The 19,958-nt window shown below is 44.0% G+C and overlaps 2 protein-coding genes across 2 annotated transcripts in view; one reads left to right on the top strand and one right to left on the bottom strand.

Moving 5' to 3' along the window:
• ASPH (aspartate beta-hydroxylase) overlaps nt 1-19,958 on the top strand; it is a 522,004-nt gene that overhangs the window by 220,686 nt on the left and 281,360 nt on the right. The window lies entirely within an intron of this gene.
• The window catches only part of CLVS1 (clavesin 1), a 141,313-nt gene continuing 122,132 nt past the window's right edge, over nt 778-19,958 (bottom strand). The window contains exon 6 of the mRNA XM_032768997.2: nt 778-1,419. Within this exon, the coding sequence (XP_032624888.1) occupies nt 1,332-1,419 (88 nt within the window). The 3' untranslated portion in view covers nt 778-1,331. The remainder of the gene's footprint in view (nt 1,420-19,958) is intronic.

Here is a 19,958-nt window from a genome sequence, read left to right as displayed (position 1 = left end):
ATTTTTGTGTCCCTGGTGGCCTGGCCCTCCCGGCCCATTGTTGCCCCCTACTTAAAGGGTCAATGGCCACTAATTGCCCATAGGGATGGGCATTTGTACCCAACCCGCAGACCCACCTGAACTTTTTTGTTTAATGGGGACAAAGTCCCCGCCCACCAATTTTTTGGTCTTACCCACCAGCCCCACTCCGTCCCCGCCGCTACTCGGATGCCCACCGGAGAGCCCACCCACGGCCGCCCCCCCCCTTTGGGCCCCTACCCCCGCACCCCCTCCCTCCCCTCCCCCCCTCCCCTCCGCAGGCCACCCCCTTACATTAGGGGGTGTGGAGAGGGGGGAGGGGGGGGCTCTCTGTACTTGTGTCTGATTGATGTGAGTTTTTATATCATTTTGCTTTTTAATTGATTTTATTTCCTTATTTTGCTTTGGGGGCTTGATTGTAGTTGTCACGCTCTTGTCATTGGCCTGTTTTTGTATCATAATTTCCTGTCCCCTCCCCTCCTCCCCCCCCTCCCACTCAACGCACACACAGATACACACAAGGCTAACAGGCTGTAGAGTTGCCTGTGGAAAAACACATTGGTAAAATTAAATAATTGCATTTCAAATTGTGTGTGGCTGCTGCCCACATAGCTCATTACATTTAGCTGACAGTTTTATAAAGGCTTCATAAATAAAGAATAATCTTTGTAGGGTACAGAAATAAGTGAACCCTGCAAGCAGCCAGGATGATATCACATACTGTAATGTTGAATGACATTATGCTGGTGGTGATTTGGGTTTTATTTTGTTTTTTTAAAAAACCTTGGTAGGGATTGAAGGGTATTGGCAATGCTGTTATCTCAGGTCTGCAAGCTACATTAAACCTAATAATTAGATGCACAGGTTAACTTCAAGATACTCTGCTTTAAAATGCACTTAATCTAAACTTTTGTTTTAAGAAATTAAAGCGCATCCCTGCATAACAACTCAGAAAAACTTCCATCTGTGCATTGTTTATATGTGTACAAAGGAGTTCATCCTTCGCTTTTCAGTCATTTTCACACTGCAAATCTAAAAAGGAAAAAAGAAAAGAATATATATATATATTTTTTACAACTAGACTCCTTACTTTGTTAGTTAGTATCCTGAACCAAAAGAAATCTGTCTTTGTTTAGCTTTGGCTGCACAGACGGGTGGCTGGTGACAATCGTTAGTTGGTCTGGAAAAATGGAGGACCTGTTTTCAAGCACACACAGAGAGAGAGAGTGTGTTTAAAGCATGTTGTGTGCTTCGCAGGTTTCTGGTGCTGTTGAAATTTGGCAATGCGTTTGTATGTGTTGGCGATGCAGAACTCAGTCTAGAGCCAGTAGAAGTTGGGTGTTCTCGCTCTCACCCAGTTCCTCATGTTTCAGCGTGCCAGATTCCACCACAGACTGAGACCTGAAAGCAAAACACACACACGCTAAGAAAGAGTAAGGCAGAAATACTAATATCTTCAACCTGCGTTAGCTTCTTCAGGATCTTGTGACCTTTGCTTTTTCTATGGTGCTTTAATCGAAATGCATAAAAGTATTGGTTTCACTATATTCTATATAAAGTCATTGGAAAACATATACTTAACAGGAATACTAGTTGTTTATTACATGTTCAATTTAACTATCTAACACTTATGCATCATCCATGTTCTTTACTGTAAAGTAAAGGCCTGACCCTGAGAGGTTTAAAACAAATAAAAGGAAGTATTTCTTCACACAATGCACAGTCAGCCTGTGGAACTCCTTGCCAGAGGATGTTGTGAAGGCCAAAACTGTATCAGAGTTCAAAAAAGAACTAGATAAAGTCATTGAGGATAGGTCCATCAATGATTATTAGCCAGGATGGGCAGGGATGGTGTCCCTTAACCTCTTTTTGCCAGAAGCTGAGAATGGGCCACAGGGGATGGACCACTTGATGATTACCTGTTCTGTTCATTCCCTCTAGGGCACCTGGCATTAGCCACTGTTGGAAGTCAGGATACTGGGCTAGATGGGCCTTTGGTCTGACCTAGTATGGCAGTTCTTGTGAGGTGCTGAAATTAAGACAATGGGATTTGTAAGGGCTTGCTTTCTGGACAAGGCCATAAGGCCCTGATCCTGCAAACACTTTAATGGGACTACTCAGATATGTAAAATTACTCATGTGTGCCCTGTGCATGCAGGACTGATGCCTAATTTATTCTTGCTACAGCTTGAGGTTGGCAAGAAAGAATTAACCCTGATTTACAAATATGGGAAATTGAGGCACAGAGCTTCTGTGACAAGCCGAAGGCTACAGATGGGTCAGACCCAGGATGAGAAGATCGCAACCCTCTCTACCTGAAAGAACTTGGCTTGCATAAACTCACTTTAAACAGCAGACCATTTTAAAGACAACTCTCCATCCTCAAGCTGATAGTTTGTCATTCGGTGCTCAGCTTTGTGGTGTGGTTATGAGCAGTTAGAGAGGAGTGAATGAGTGAGTATTAAGAGGAGTTTAATTTGATAGTGGCAAGATTACATGCAAAAACTAAAACTGAATGTGTTAAATTAACAGGAAAAAATAAAACACATTCATTTTACTGGAGCTACTTGCCTTTACCTTTGCCCATGCTCACAATTTAAGAAGGGAAGGGCCAGTGTATTTTGTAGAATAGATATGCTGCGTAGTGTGAATGTTTCTTGTTATAGTGGAGGATAAGGGATTTGTCTACATACCTCACTCATCTGTGTTTTGGGCCAGGAATTTACTTGTGGTGTTTGTTGGGGCAAAATCACTTGGTTTTAATATTTAAGAATAAACCAAAGGGGAAATCATTTCAAGTTTTAAAATTAAAAAAAGATAGAAATAAAATCATAAACCACATGATAATCAGTATGGTTTTAAAGAACAGTCTTTCCTTCATATAGTTATCCCGGATTACTGCCAGTTTATTATCTACAGTACATGTCTCTAATTCCTAGTCCTTAATATTATGATAACCTCTGTTTGCCCACTAGCTGACTCACTGCTCACCGGTTAGATACTGCTGGACAATTGATAAGAACCATTACTTGAATACATCCTGCGGTATTGAGAACAAAGGACCAATCCTGGTGAGGATTGATTGGTAAATCAGTAGAGTCTTCAAGTTTCTAAGCCTTTTTCTTAAATCCTAGACTTTTAAATAGCTTTTTTTAATAGCTATTTTTTCAACTTAAAAAATCTCCAAGCAAAGTCATTCTAGATTTTCTAGATCGTAAGAACTAGATACTTAATATGAAATCTTTGTATCAAATGTTTCTGTGAAAATACATTTCCCCAAATATATCCGCTGCATGGAGAATTCATGCATTTTAATACACACAGATTACTGAATCCATTGTTTGAGTTCACACAAAAATAGAGATTGGACCTAGCTCTAGTGCATAAAAACAAATCATACAAATGTGAAAATGATGCAACCTGAGTTCAAATAAGAACAGAGTCTCTTTTTCTCTGTCTTTCTCTGTGTTTATGCATATACATGCATGCACACTACTGTAATATATCAAGAAACTGAAACCAAGAGGAAAAATAGCATTCATAGTCTATCAGTCCTTTCCTCTGCAAAACCTGGTTTATGCCCCTAGTGGTTGCAATTAAAAAAAATCAACATTTGCAAACATACCACAGATAGTTCCTCTTCTACGTATAATGGAAAAAATATCATGATTGCCAAATGCTGCCTTTCAGTGACCACCTCTGGACATCTCTGTTCAAGCTTTATCATCACTCCTCACTTGGATGCCTTTGCTCTGAAAGGCTGCAGGTCTCACCACCTCTGTTGTATCCTTCCCAGGCAGCTCTTCTCACCTTTTTTCATGTGAGCCCATACACCTGGAACTCCCTTCTGGACCGGGTATGCTGTGCTTCATCTCCCGCCTTCCAATCTCCCTCTGTTAAACATGTTTCTCCCCTGAAGCCTGTCAACTCGTTTAATTCACCATTCAAGCTCCTGGGTTTTGTTTCTCTGCTTAGATTGCAGAGAAAAAATGTGTCACTCACACTGTTCATATTCGACACATAATTAACCTCCTGTGGCCTAGTGATGTGGAGAGGAAGAGACGTAAAAGCAAGGTCCTATGCCATGTAACAAACCATTCAAATCCTACTCCCTCACACCTTTCTGTGCTGTGCAGCTAATCCTAGTGCTCTCAGCGTGGCAGGTAATCGTTTCCTTGTTTCAAGAGCACAGCCCTTCCCTATGAATATAGTGTAAGTGAAAAGCCCCCTCTGGTGATTAACTCAATGTTGCAGAGAATGTGCGCTCTCCCTCACAGAAGCAAAGACACTTGGAATGTACAGTGCTCATTCTAGCCTTAGAGGGTGACATTCACACGCACACAAAGCCTGGGTAAATGGTCTACACGCAGGAGAGCTACAATGGGGTGGAAGGCAGTAACTCCCCGAATCCACTGACAGGGCACTGAGCAGCCCTGCCACCGCTACTACTAGCACAGCTCAGGGGCTGGAATAGGAGCCACAACTCCTACATGTGCACGTGTAATCCTGCCCCCATTGGCTAGTCCTTCACTGCTTCCCCAAGCCACCTTCAGTCTCAGTTAAAATAGCCTGAATGTGTATTGAAAGATCCCTCGACATAACACTTGTCCACTAGATGCATCACAGTGCATGTGGTCACCACATTCAAGGCCACTGCATAAACCATGTCCAATGCCCAGCGCATTAAATGCCCAGCGCAATGCCCAGCACATTAAAATAATACAAACAGGGACCCAACCTCAACATTATCTGTGGCCCGGCTCTGTGACAGCAATAATCTCTTTTTTCTCCCCTTTGTCTTCATTAGAAGCAGCTTAGCCCCCCTCCGCTAACATAAATAGTTCAGCCCTTTCTCCTTTCTAATACTTAAATCCGCTTAACCCAGGGGCCGAGTACTGATTTAAACAATCAGCACAGCTTGCCTGATCTCGACTGCAACTCTAAGCAGGCACAACAAAGAACCAGCCGTGCCATTTGGATTTTCACTTTCTAAACACAGATATTTTTGTTTGCTGGGAAATGAAAGCTTAGGTGTTTTGGCTGGATTTTGTTGTTGTTGGGTTTTGCTTTTGTTTGTTTTGGTTGGTTGGTTTATGGAAGGAGTCAGGAAGAAAAACAGTGAAACAGCTGTTGATTATATTAATTCCCAGTGGGATTCAAAAGGAATTTTTCATGTACATGGGCTCTGGTAGTTACTAAAATGTAGCTCCTCAGAAATGAATGTTGTTCATTTACCCCAGTGACGATGTGGCTCGTAATGTCCTAGCTTTCACAGTGGGCAGCAATAGGGTGGCCATATTTCTCAATGGGAAAACAGGACACCATGTGGGGCTAGCCCGAGTGCCTTCCCCCCTCCCCCGCCCCCACTGCAAGGCTGGCCCTAGCCGCTTGTCCGAATCCCCATACACACAAATGGATCTGGCCCAAGCCACTTGCCCGACCTCTGCCTGCGCCCCCCCGTGAGGCTGTTCACTCAAGCCCTGCCTGCCCCCCGCAAGGGGCTGGCATCACCATTCACTCCCCGCACATTCCTCAGCACCCAAGAGCCAAGGGGACAAATGCCCACTTTTGCCAAAACAGTCGGGATAGCCGAGACAGGGCTGTCATGGCCAAAACAGGACCTATGGTCACCATAGGCAGGGTGCTCCTATTGATGTGATGATGTGAATTGGTGGAAGGTTCACAACATAAATGTATTAGTGTTTTAAAATACAACTTGAAATATTATATTCTGTAATTACTTTACCTAATTTTAGAAAGAGGCTTTGGTCTATTACAGCTGCCTGTTTACAAGGCACTTCTGCCTGGCATAGATTAGAACATTGTCTAGCTGCAAAAACCAGTTAAATAAGCAAAATTCCAATGTTATAACAGTAAAACTTACTTTCTTGGCTCCTGTTTCTGGGCCTATGTCATGTCATGTCATGTCTGTATTTCTCTCTCTCTCAGAAATACAGAAATAGAGGAAGGTGTATTAACACTTTCTTCACGGAAACTCTGTCAATCACTCATCAAAATCGATCAATGAAATCGGACCATGTAGGCTGCCTGGTCATGTATATAACTTGTAGCCCCACCTTTTAAATACCAGTTTAAGCCATATGATTTTAACTGTTAAGCGGCCAGTACAAAATTTTGCACTTATGATAGATGAGTTTACCTTGACTTATACCATCATCACTGATAAAAACTCAGGGACTGTTTTCCTACCAGTGTCATGCATAAATATGATGTAACACTTAGTAAATGAAAGGCACAAATAAATGGACATTCATAATTCCAAAATGTCTTTATTTGGTTGCCTTTAAGTGATTATCTAGTGCCAAATTCAGAAGTGATGGGTAAGGTGTTATCAGTTAATTTAGATTCCCCTAGACCTGCTTACACTTGTTCTGTGTCCATGTCTAACTTACATGCCAAGAAGCCAGAAGATGCAAGTTAAAGTAGAATGGGGAATACTTCAGCTTGCACCTTCTAGACTCTCAGTGTATAAGGCAGACCTGTTGTAGACTCCTTTACGCATGAGTAAAGCAGGCATAAGTAGGTCTTAGGGGGTATAATTAAATGTACATTCCTGAAGGTATCTCCTATGTCCCAGTTCACCCATGATGTAACTCCAGTGCTTGTGCATTTACTTGGCTCTGAAGGTCATGCGTGAATGGGCTATTCTATTCCAACAATGGTGTATCACAGGGATTGGCAACCTATGGCATGTGGCCCATAAGGGTAAGCACACTGGTGGGCCGGGCCGGTTTGTTTACCTGCCGTGTCTGCAGGTTCGGCCGATCGTGGCTCCCACTGGCTGCGGTTTGCCACTCCAGGCCAATGGGGGTGGCAGGAAGCGGGGGTGGCGGGAAGTGGCGGCCAGCACATCCTTCAGGCTGCACCACTTTCCGCAGGCCCCATTGGCCTGGAGCCGCAAACTGCGGCCAGTGGGAGCCACGATCGGCCGAACCTGCAAATGTGGCAGGTAAACAAGCCAGCCTGGCGGGCCGCATGCTAAAGGTTGCCAATCCCTGGTGTATCATAATAGGAAGCTAGATTTAGGGCCAGATCCTCAGTTGGATTGAATTCAATGGAACTGCACCAATTTACACCACCTGAGGATCTTCCCGTAAGTGTTATAAGCAGCTGCATTTTCACTTTATTGATTTCCAAGGTGTAATAGCATGGTCTAGGCAGATTATTATACCGGGGTCAGATCACAGATTTTGTAAAATAACGTGAATATTTTATCAGGTACAGTATCTACTGACTTCTGAGTGTGAGGATACAAAATGGAGCTAAGTGATATACAGTAAAAGCTGTTTTATCTTGCATGTTGGTGGAATGGGGTGCCGGTAAGTGAAAAATGCTGGATAACTAAGAGGGAGGGAAGAGGTGCGGGGCTGGCAGAGGGTTGGGACACGGGCTCTGGGAGGGAATTTGGGTGCGGGAGGGGGCTCAGGCAGCAGGTTGGGTGTTAAGAGGGGGTGCAGGGTGCCAGGTCCAGGGGGCACTCACATCGGGCAGTTGCCTGCAACCTGTGACCTGTCCCGGCTGCTTCTAGGCAGAGGCGTAGCAGGTAGCCTTGTGCCCTGCCCTGTCCCGCCCCTCCCCAAGTGCTAGATCTGCAACTCTCATTGGCTGGGAACTGCAGCCAATGGGAGCGGTGGGCAGGGCCGGTGCAACCATTTAGGCGACCTAGGCAGTCGCCTAGGGTGCTGGGATTTGGGGGGTGCCATTTTCTTCAGCAATGACCGCAGCAGCCAGATCTTCGGCCACCCCTGTTGCCACCGGCATTTAGGCGGAGGGAGCTGGGGCAGGGGAGCGCAGGGAGCGCCGCCTGCAGCAAGGGTGGGGGGGAACACAGGGGAACTCCCGCCCCAACTAACCCCTGCTCCATCTCCTCCCTGAGCACGCTGTGGCTGCTTCACTTCTCCTGCCTCCCAGGCTGGCGGCACCTAAGCTGACTGGTGCCGCCAGCCTGGGAGGCGAAAGAAGTGAAGCAGCGATGGCGTGCTCAGGGTGCTCGTGCTTGGAGCAGGAGTGAGGTGGGGTGGGGGGTACCTCAGGGCAGGGAATGGGGAGCTGCCACAATGGGGGGGTGCCTCAGGGCAGGGGCGTGGGGGGCGGGGCACGCAAGGTGGAAGTTTCGCCTAGGTCGCGAAACATCCTTGCACCGGCCCTGGTTGTGGGGATGGCGCCTGCGGGTGGAGGCAGCTCACAGAGCTGCCTGCCACATCTCTGCCTAGGAACAGCCGGGACAGGTCACCGCTTGCAGGAAGCCACTTGAGATGAACAGCCCCCGGATCCAGCACCCCGAGGCCCCTCCCATGCCCTGAGCCCCCTCCTTCACCCAAATTACCTCCCAGAGCCTGCGCCCTAACCCCCTGCTGGCCCCACACCAACAGAACTATAAACCGGCATTTCAGTGAAGATCTGGAAAGCTCTATAAAATGGCTTTTCTGTTGGTGAAGTGCCAGATAAAACTGCGTTTACTTTATGTAAATTCAGAATAGGGTTATGACTAGCTGAAATTGAAGTGATGGCTGCAGTTGAGGAATGAATAGCTCACAGGACCAGGGAATAAGCCACAACCACCGAGAAGCAGATTTAACCTATGCAATCATGTTTCCCTGCCCTTCTATATCTCTTCTCTGTGTTCAAGAAGAGAATTCAGCTAGTTCCACACTGTTGTGTGTGTTTCCTAGTGAGTTAGAGAAGGGAGCATTTTGATCAACTTAATTTAAAACTGAATATTGCCGGGTATCCACTTTTTGAAAAAGAATGTTCTTCAGTGAATTTAGCTCTTGTGAATGTGGCTGGATGGACAGTCCTGGGTAAAAAAGACCTTTGTTTATCCATGGAATGTGCAGTGGAAATGCAGGTGCCCCAAAATCCCTCCATTCAGTGTGTCTTAACTCTGACACGGAGGATCCTCCCTGCCAATTAATTCCCAGTAAGCAAGGCTGGCTCCAGGCACCAGCCAAGCAAGCTCGTGCTTGGGGCGGCAGATTCTAAGGGGTGGCATTCCGGCCAATCCTAGGGCGGCACAGGAGCCAACTGCATGCTCCGTCTGCCCCAGCTGGGTGGTGCCAGGTCTGCAGCAAGCCCAGCAGCCCGCGTCCTTCCCTCCCCGCCAACCAGAGCAGTGCAGAGCCCTCCTGGCAGGTGGCGTGGTGGGAGGGGCCGAGTGGTGAGTGACCTGGCTGAAGGAAGCCCTGGCTGCTCCCCTTCTTTCTCCCCCACCCCGCTCCCTCTGCCTCCCCTGCTAGCTGGGGCATGCCCTCTACTGCCTGAGGAACGTCTGCAGCGCAGGAAGTCCCGCTAGCTGAAAGTTTGCACCCTGAATCCAGCTGCCCTGGATTTTTTGTTTTTGTTTTTGTTTTTTTGCTTGGGACAGCAAAAAAGCCAGAACCGTCCCTGCCAATAAGGTTCCCAAGGGTGCCAACTGTGAGGTGGGTTTGGTGGTTTTGGATCTCTGCTCACTGGGGGCAAAGGTAACAAGCCTAATTCACAGTGAACAGCCACTTTCAAGTCACTACGTCCTGGGCTATATGTGAACCAATAATCTAAATAAGAAATATGAATTATCCCTTTATCAGTCTTCTGGTCCATTCAGTCCTCGTCCCCACCTCACTATATTTTAGTGATTTGGTTGCTGGTTTTCTTTTAAAGCATTTGCTGCCACAATTTACAATACCTATCACTCCAGCTTTGCAAAGCACATCTTTTGTCTGTGTTTTTCATACTGCAAACCACAATTGACTGACTAAGCTGCAAAATTTCTGCTGAATGCCACCACCTCAACTCAAATGAAGGTTGTGGATGCAATATCTACCCTCCAGGCTCTAGTGTCACAGGAGAGCTGGGGGATGAAAGCTTTGCGCCCTATCCATGTTCCCAGTGAACCAAATGAAAGTTTTGCTGCCTTAACTGAATGAAGGATTCAGTCCTTCCTGTGTCAAGTGTATCCCATGACGTGGGTGTTCACCCACGAAAGCTCATGCCCCAATACATTTGTTAGTCTATAAGGTGCCACAGAACTCTTTACAGTCCTTCCTGTGTATTTCAGGGAAACATGAGTCACGATGGAGGAAAGGAAGCCTGAATGGTTGTTAGCCTGAGCACTTTAGTCATGTATTCGTTCCCTGCCTCCTTTGATAACCTCATTGGGATTCATGCTGCTTCTGTGGTAATTGAACATTTTGTTCTAAACCCACAGGTGGTAGCGCCAAGTGATCCTCCACACACACATTACTTTGTGCTGGTGACTCACTCCAGTTTAATACCATCCAAACATTAGTTGGATTTAGAAAGTATGAATCATCTTCCTGATAATATTATCTGAAGTTATTGCTAGACGTGCCAAGCTAAAATGTTAGGGCTAGTCAGAGCACTAACGAGTGGCTGTTTTCTCCCTAACACCCACTATCTAAAATGGATGCAGGTTTACTTTGTATTTAGAAGTGAGGTCTGCTTGGGGGCAGGAGCTGGACATGCAAACTCTGGCTTTGTTCTCCAAGGATCACAGCTGCTTCCACTGAAGGAAAGTAGAAGACATCCTCCACCCCTGGAAGTTTTTCTTTTCTCAAGGTAGACCTGTGATGTTCACTGATTACTCACACAACAATAAAAAACCCAGTGCCCTTTGCTCCTGCCTCTAGGGTAAACCTTCACCTTCTGCAGTATGATACGAAAGAAATCTCCATGGAACTTCTTTACATGATGTGATAGGAAAGAATAGTAATGCTGCTAATCCCTCATTGTCTAGGATTTTGGATCTGTCCATGCTAAATCTCATTTATGTATTCTTTTCTAGAATAGCATTCAAAGTATTTATTCTTGTGCTACAGACTCACAGCGTTTAGTATTCAATAAATAATATTCTACTTAAGATGTCTTGAAGCTTTTTCTTCATGGAGTCTATTTTCCTCATCTAAACCACTGAAAGATCAAAGACACTAGTGAGACTGCTTTGCAGGAGTCTGACCTGTAATCTTGTGCATGGTCTTTCAGGACCTGTCTGTCATCAGCAGATTGGTAGAGAGTACACAATTTATATGATGAAAGAAGCAGGGTGGGAGGGTTTACAGGCCAGGATTCATGTGTTTGAGCCAGGTGATTCTGTCTCCATCTACCTTAGAACCTCAGAGTTACAAACACCTTGGAAATGGAGGTTGTTCATAATTCTGAGATGTTCATAACTCTGAACAAAACATTATGGTTGTTCTTTCAAAGGTTTACAACTGAACATTGCCTTAATGCAGCTTTGAAGCTTTACTATGCAGAAGAAAAATGCTGCTCTCCATCCCAAATGGCAGCACAAATGTTTGTTCTCACAGACCGGTTAGTTACACATTTAAATTCTATTATTTGCTTTCACAAGGGATGGCAGGCCCATTTTAAAGGCAATTTAAAAAAAAAATCAGGTCCTAAATCTTTCTTCATAAATCAGTGTCTTGTATATATTGGAGATAGAGGAAGATTTGTATTGTATCAGTTGAGAGTACAATTTTCATCAATCCTCTTTCAGAGGGCCACATAGCAACTCAGTTTTGGCTCTGGTATTTAGTAGAAATCAGGTGATTCCTCTCTTCAGCAGTCTTCAAAGTCCTTCAGTCCCTATGACACCTGCAAAGACTATGGCCCTGATTCAGCAGAGCACTTAAGTCTTGGTGGAGTAAGAAGATCCTTGTTGAATGGGTACTTTAAATTGAGAGTCAATTTTTTCACCTATTGCAGTTACACCCCTTCCAAACCTAGCTCCCTCCATGCTACTCAACCACATAGAGTTAGGGGTGGGCACAACTGAATCCCAGAGTATGTAATTTTTGTTCAATGAAACTGTTCAGTAAATCTGAAAGTGAAAGTGCTCAGGTTTATGAGGGGGTGGGGTTAGGAGGGGAAGGGGGCAGGTGGGCTGGAGTTTAACCCTTTATAAGAGGGTAGCATTCACTACATGTAAAATGTTCCTGTGTAAGGCCCTGAGTTTGCAAACAATTATGCATTTGTTAAATTTTATGCATGTGAGTAGTTCAATTGATTTCACTAAGTCTCTTCTCCTGTGTTCAGTTAAGCATGAGTGGCTTTGCAGGGTTGGAACCCTGGAGTATGTCTCATTCAGAGCTATATCTGAATGTACTTAAAAGCTATTCAGGGACCTTAGACTTCTCTACCAAACTAACCTTGCTTAGGAGAGCAAATCCAAAGTGGAAAGAAGAGTGAATCCTCATGCTCATTTCTGAAGCTTTGAGTAATGCTCAAATATGTTCTTACTATTGAAAGAGTAAATAAAAACAAGTGGGTTGATTCACTCCTTGGTGAGGATATTCTGAAGTTGGGAAAGCCAAGAAAACCCTGCTGTTTCTCCAGTAGATAAGCCTTAATTTTCAAATGACAGCATTATGTAGGGGTATATACATAATTATATGAGAGAGCGCAGATGCCTTTATATATTGTGTGATCATTTTAATGGGAGTACATTACATTCAGTAGCAAACTATACAACAAGGGCCAGATTACTACTCTTTTAATCCAGTTTTATACTGCTCTAACTCCACTGATCTCAGAGACAAGGTAGGGTACAAGTGAAGTAGAACTGTGGTGATTCAGCTGCCAGGAATTTAAGACGGCTGGATCGCACTTCTGAAAGGCTTTATAAACCAACAAAAACCCACTTCTGTACCAATAACATGCTCATGACACGCTCACCTAGAAAGCCATCTTTTCCAGTCCTATGCCTCCTTTATTTAATCTTTCCTTCCTGCTTCTAACAAGCCGATGTGCTGTGGCAAACATGACAGTCGTGCCAAGGTTGTTGTGTTTTTTCTCCTCAGAAGCAAGAGGCTTCAATCCTTTCAGAGAGACACGCTGTAACCAATCAATTAGGCCACATTGTGAAACTCTATTCATTTACCTCTCGCCTCCCATCTGCTCAGTTCCCTCTAATTCTCATCCCATTTCATGAACACCTCAGGGCTGTTCATCTTCCTGTTATTTATTCCATTTGTAGAAAATAATAAGCAGGGGAAATGTTTCTGTTAGACTCTCAGCCATTAATGTTCTTATTGGCAAAGCGTGAGGGACATTTTTTTTCCCCAACATGCTATGTAACTTGTCAGGAGTGGGAGAGAAAATGGTAGTTGCACTGTACAGCATGTCTCCAAAACTAAAGCTCTCCAGTGGGGAGAACAGCTCTTTCCTCCATTTCAGAGGACAATGGGAGTACCTAAATGATTGGTGCAGGATATAGACATGTACATTATGAGTGATAAAAGGTGGCGACTTTATTAATACAAACACACTACAATGATTGCCTGTGGACAGCAAGATCTTGAAAGGCAAGTGGAGAAAATGCCATCTTCACACCTTGCAACCCGCATGCATGCGCGCGCACACCCTCCATTGGCTAAGGACCCCATAAGCCCTCACCTCAGATCCCAGATGAAGTTTTCCCTGTTCTATGGTATGCAGATTGGAAACATCAAGATGGCCCTGGATTTTGTGCAGATAATATACTACTAATCACCACTACTACTAAGACTTCTTTTGAGTAAGTCACTTCATCTCTCTGTACCTCAGTTTCCTATTGGTAACTAGAGCTGACAATACTTTCTTTCTCTCACCCATTGCTTTGTCTATTTGGACTGTAAGCTCCTTGGGGCAAAGACTGCTTCTTACTCTGTGAATGTACAGCTCCAATGGGCTCCTGATGCCTCTAAATTCTATTTTGATACACATAATTATTTGGCATGTACATGGCAACTTATAGCCATAGATCTAAAGTGCTTCACAAAGATGGGAGAGCATATTGTAGATAGGGGTATAATGGAAGCAAAGGACTTAAGTGATCAAGACATACAGTGAGAAAGTGGCAGAATCAAAAATAAAACCCAAGCCTCCCAGCTTATCACTCAGTCCACTAGATAACAGCTGCAAGTGCCTACCTTTCCCTAATGGTGGACTTGGTTCCTAGCCAGTGGGATGGTGCTCACTTAATCATCATCCAGTTAACAGTTTTTCTCAGTATTCAATGTGTGAGCTGAGGCCTTATTTACTGCACTGCACTCATGTGCTGATCTGAAGACAGAATTATCAGTTTCCTCATACTCATGTCCCCAGATCTGAAGAAGAGCTCTGTGTAGCTCGAAAACTTATCTCTCTCCCCAACAAAAGGTAGTCCAATACAAGATATTACCTTACCCTCCTCATCTCTCCACAAACATTCATGAATTTATCTTCACAACAACCCTTTGGGGCAGGAGGGGAAATTATCTCCATTTTACAGATGGGGAACTGAGACACAGCCAGAGATGAGGTCAAAGGTATCCACTAATTTTGTGGACCAATTTGAGACACCGAGGACCTGGTTTTTCAGAGTACTTAGAATATAGCACTGCATATGTCCAAACCACAGTTCCCACAAACTTCAGTTTGCAGCACTGTGAGTGCTCACCACTTCTGAAAATCAGGCCCCAGGATCTCAAGTCAGGCACCCAGAAAATGAGGACCACACAATTGTTGACCACCTGTGAAAAGTTTGAGTTAAGTAGGTTGGTTCACATCACATAGGAACTCTGACAGAGGCAGGGATAGAATTCAGCTCCTCATGGCACCATTCAAGAGCCTTAACCATAAGTCTGTCCTTTCTCTCCCTGCAATCCCCTGTCTCATTCACCACACATGTTCCAACTTCTGCAACAAATGAGTCAGGGGTCCTATACACAACAGTTTCCTTCACTACACCACCCCAATTCAGCCCCAAAGCAATTTTGTCCTGTGCCCAGAAGGAGGCCAGGGTCCTCTGGAAAAAATAGTATGTGATGAAGTAATTAAAGCCTGTATCATAACGCACAAAGGGGCTGAATTAAGGTTACACTGGCAACCTTATTTCTGAAATTTCCTAACTTTTGAGTGGTTGACTTTGCAACCTTAATAATGTTCTTTTAACATAGTTTTTGTGTGTATATAGTTTCCTAAGTTTTTAACAAAGCAAACTGAAAAAAAAAAGAATCCAGAAATTCCATCATGTGACATCATTATGATACTCACATGGTTCACCAGCAGGATTGGAACCTTTAGATCTTCCACACAGACCTCTGCCACATCAGCAGAGGAGTAACTGGAGCACCTGACAGCAATAGTAGGTTGTCAGACTCTGTGTGGACTGGCACTACAGGAGGAGAAGACACATTTCACCAGTGGGTTTTGTAGATATTTGGTGAGACTTAAGCGTCTTGGGTTCCCTGCCAGGCTGCAGAAGGGCTGTGTGCTTGAGTGAGCACAGACTCTTCTGTCCCATTCCCTCCAATGTGACCCTGTCCGAGTCTTGTGTCTTCCCCACCCATGGATCCTTGTTCTAATTGCATTCTCCTTGCCTACCTAGTCCAAGGCTCCACTCCTCATTTTCTCCCTCCTACGCTCACTCCCAGCCTCCTTTTGCAACTGGTTCCAGATCCCCACTGCTGGATCTCATCTGATCTGTCATTCCCACCCCCCTCACTGGCTTCCAGGCTCCTCGTACAATCTCAGTCTCCCTGTTCTCACTCTCTCACCCCCACCCTGGCTGATTGTCCCAATCTCTTTGTCCAGCCAGTCCCAGTTCTCTCCCCCATCCCGACACTGCACCCAGCTCCTTCTAAGATCTATCTCTCCTTTCCCCTGCCCCCATTCCCTCCCACAGTGGTTCCTAGGCCCAATCTTCTTGTGCAGCCAGTCTCTCTACACCCCTCCCCCACAACTTCTCATATGACATGTTATCTTCCCATTTCCCCTACCTGTTCCCAGTCCCCTTGCCCAACTAGTCCCAGCCCTCCAACTCCCACAGTTTCTCTCTCCCCAGCTCCCAGCTTGGCCAGACTCCTTGTCCCAGTCTACTGCTTTCCTGCCCTCTGGGCTGGCTTTTGGTCCTTTGATATTAAAATCAGATGGCTTCCTTCTCCCTGCTGCCTGGGTGCAAGCAGGGGGGTTACTGACAGCACAGGAGAGACAGGCTCCTTGATCTCTGTTTCAGTGCCCAGCCTGGCCCAGAGTGTTGGAAACTGCATCTACAGGAAAAGTCCAGCTTTGCTCCTATAGACCTGGACTGAAGCATGTTTTGTTGTTCTCTGGGAATGGCCCAACACTAAGAACTGACTGAGCGGGTTCAGTGAATGGAATCTTTAGAGCTTTTAGCTGCTAAAATCAAAGAACTCTTTACTGAGTGTGTGTGAACTGTGATTTTTCAAAGGGTTTGTAATTTAGCCAAATTTGGGAGGATTTTTGCAGAGATGGCAAAAGGCACATCGCTGACACAAAGATCCCACCCCACCCCTGCCAAATTTCAAGTCCCTACTCCAAAGCATGGGGGCATTTGAGCTGTTCAAAGAAAAGTTCTTAAGACTATTTTAACATCAGTAAAACAATTTTTTTCCCCTAGCTTAATTCTTGGAAACAGCTGAACAATTTTGGCTAAAATTTCTCTCCCAATAAAAGTCAGCCTGGCCTGGAACATTTCAGCCCTGCCAGTTAAAGTTTGGTAGAGTTATATACAACGGAAAATAGAATGTTATAATGGGAAGTGTCAGGCCACCTTACTAATAGGCAGTGCTACCAGTCCTGCTATAACACATCAGCTGTATTTGTCTGCACGGCTACAGTTCACCTATCACTGTAGTATTTGAGTGCTGTGCATGGATTAAAACCACAGACTACTGTACATTTACCATATGCCTTCAGGTGCCTGCTTGGGTATTATGGCCTGTTTCACACATTATGAATCGCTGATGGGGAAGGAGGTGCCACAAAGTAGTAAGTAGTTTCCTCATTTTTGAACCCAAAATATGAACAGTGAAAACTAAGTGCCACCTCCACCTGTATTTTATATGTTAGTTATAATGCAAGGAATAGAACTATTTTGACTCAATACTCATATGGAATAACTGTTCCCCTCCTTGCATCCTTCCAGTTGGCATGGAACAAGCCAGCTCCCAGTTAGTGAGGGGGACAAGGCGGTTGCTGTTCATGGGCAATCAGAAGCTTTCGCATATTTTCCTACTGATTTTTATTAGGGCTGTGAAGCGATTAAAAAAATTAATCGTGATTAATCACACTGTTAAACAATAATAGAATACCATTTATTTAAATATTTTTGGACGTTTTCTACATTTTCAAATATGTTGATTTAAATTACAACACAGAATACAAAGTGTACAGTGCTCACTTCATATTTTTTATTACAAATATTTGCACTGTAAAAATGATGAATGAAATAGTATTTTTCAATTCACTTAATACAAGTACTATAGTACAATCTTTTTATCATGAAAGTTGAACTTACAAATGTAGAATTAAGTAAAAAAAACCTGCATTCAAAAATAAAACACTGTATAATGTTAGAGCCTGCAAGTCCACTCAGTCCTACTTCTTGGTTAGCCAATCGCTCAGACAAACAAGTTTGGTTACAATTTGTAGGAGATAATGGTACCTGCTTTATGTTTACAATGTCACCTGAAAATGAGAACAGGTGTTCTCATGGCACCATTGTAGCCAGTGTCGCAAGATATTTACATGCCAGATGCGCTAAAGATTCATATGTCCTTCTAGGCATCCATGTTGATGACTGGTTCTGCTTGATAACAATCCAAAGCAATGTGGACCAACTCATGTTCATTTTCACTATCTCAGTCAGATGCCACCAGCAGAAAGGTGATTTTCTTTTGTGATGGTTCAGGTTCTGTAGTTTCTGCATCATACTGATGCTCTTTTAAGACTTCAGAAAGCATGCTCCACACCTCTTCCCTCTCAGATTTTGGAAGGCACTTCAGATTCTTAACCCTTGGTTCGAGTGCTGTAGCTATTGTGACAAAGTTCTTCCTTTACCTTGGTGGGTCCTGCGCTTATTGGCGAATTTGTTCACCTCAGTGATCTTCCCCCTCTTGTGGAACCCGACAGTCTGGATCAGCTCCTCCTTGTTTGATCGGAGTTGCGAGGTTTGCGGGGACACCCGGGCCCGCGCCTCTACTCCGGGTTTCCAGCCCAGGGCTCTGTGGATCACAGCTGTCTTAGTGCCTCTGTAACATCTGCATGACAGCTACAACTCCTGGCTACTTCCCCATGGCCTCCTCCAAACACCTTCTTTATCCTCACCACAGGACGTTCCTCCTGGTGCCTGATAACGCTTGTCCTCCTCAATCCTCCAGCAGTACACTCTTTCACTCTCAGCTCCTCGCCTTCTTCCTCCCAGCTCCTCACACACACTCCTTCTCCTCTGGCTCCTCCCTGCCTGACTGGAGTGAGCTCCTTTTTAAACCCAGGTGCCCTTTTTAAACCCACCTGCCTTGATTGGCTGCAGGTGTTCTAATTAAAGTAGCTATCTCTACTGCCTTCTAGAAAGGTCTTAATTGGCTCAAGGTGCCTTGATTAACCTGGAGCAACTGCCATTTGGTTACCAGGGTACTAGGGATTTGTTTAGCCTGGGGCTAACATACCTGTTTCTCAGTACTTTACTGTAGCCATCTGGCCTTGCCCCATCACACTATCTTTAGAAATCTCATTTTGGTACCTTCTTTGTATTTTGTGAAATTTGCAGTGAAAGTGTTCTTAAAATGAAAAACGTGCTGGGTCATCATCCCAGACTGCTATAACATGAAATATATGGCAGAATGTGGGTAAAACAGAGCAGGAGACATACAGTTCTCCTCGAAGGAGTTCAGTCACAAACTTAATTAACAGATTATTTTTTAATGAGCGTCATCAACATGGAAGCATGTCCTCTGGAATGGTGGCCGAAGCATGAAGGGGTATACGAATGTTTAGCATATCTGGCACGTAAATACCTTGCAATGCTGGCTACAAAAGTGCAGTGCAAATGCCTAGTCTCACTTTCTGATGCCATTGTAAATAAGAAGAGGGCAGTAAATGTGAATTAACTTGTTTGCCTTAGCGATTGGCTGAACAAGAAGTAAGCCTGAGTGGATTTGTAGGCTCTAAAGTTTTACATTGTTTTGTTATAGAGTGCAGTTATGTAACAAAAAAAATCTACATTTTTAAGTTGCACTTTCACAACAAAGAGATTGCACTACAGTACTTGTATGAGGTGAATTGAAAAATACTATTTATTTTGGTTATCATTTTGGTTATCATTTTACAGTGCAAATATTTGTAATAAAAATGATATACACTTTGATTTCAATTACAACACAATACAATATATGTGAAAATGTAGAAAAACATCCAAAATATTTAATAAATTTCAACTGATATTCTATTGTTTAACAGCGCAATTAAAACTGCGATTAATTGCAATTAATTTTTTTGAGTTAATCACGTGAGTTAACTGTGATTAATTGACAGCCCTAATTTTTATGTTGTGGTATTTTAGTGCTTCTGCAGTAACTAGGTGCTGACTGTGAGCCAGCATCAAATGTGCCCCATAAAACCAGAAGCATCTGCTGAAGGGGGATAGTAAGGTCACACTGGAGTTAATAACTAATAAAACAGTGAAAGACCTGACTTCCACAACCTAGCCCTCAGGAGCCAGTCTGAATAAATAGGAACCCTGCCCATTTCTGCCCAGAGTGAGCCCCAGGTTCAGGCTCAAAAATATTCTAAAACATATTTCTTTGTTTATTATACTGTCATAGCTTGTCATAGCTTCATAGTTAAGTACTGTTTTTTTTCATTAAAGCAGGCATTCGTTGTCTTTGTTAGATATGGGAAATAGAATCTATCTTTTCCAAACGTACAGCTCCTTCTCTTTGAGCACTGGAGGAATTTTCTGAGACCATAGAAGATTAGATTGAGTTATATTTGTCTTGAAAAGGATCCTTTAAGAAACCAAATCATGAGCGGAAAATATGAAAAAATCTAATGTGTATTTAAAAATCAGTTTGATCTAATCTGGGGTCACAAACCCTAAAAATGCTTTAATCATAACCATGCAGGGACACAGGATCAAAGGAATTTAGGCACCTACA

This window comes from Chelonoidis abingdonii, chromosome 2 (genome assembly GCF_003597395.2).
Source record: "Chelonoidis abingdonii isolate Lonesome George chromosome 2, CheloAbing_2.0, whole genome shotgun sequence".
Lineage (NCBI taxonomy): Eukaryota > Metazoa > Chordata > Testudines > Testudinidae > Chelonoidis > Chelonoidis abingdonii.
The sequence above is the reverse complement of the archived record's forward strand: the minus strand, read 5'-3'. Positions and strand labels throughout refer to the sequence as shown.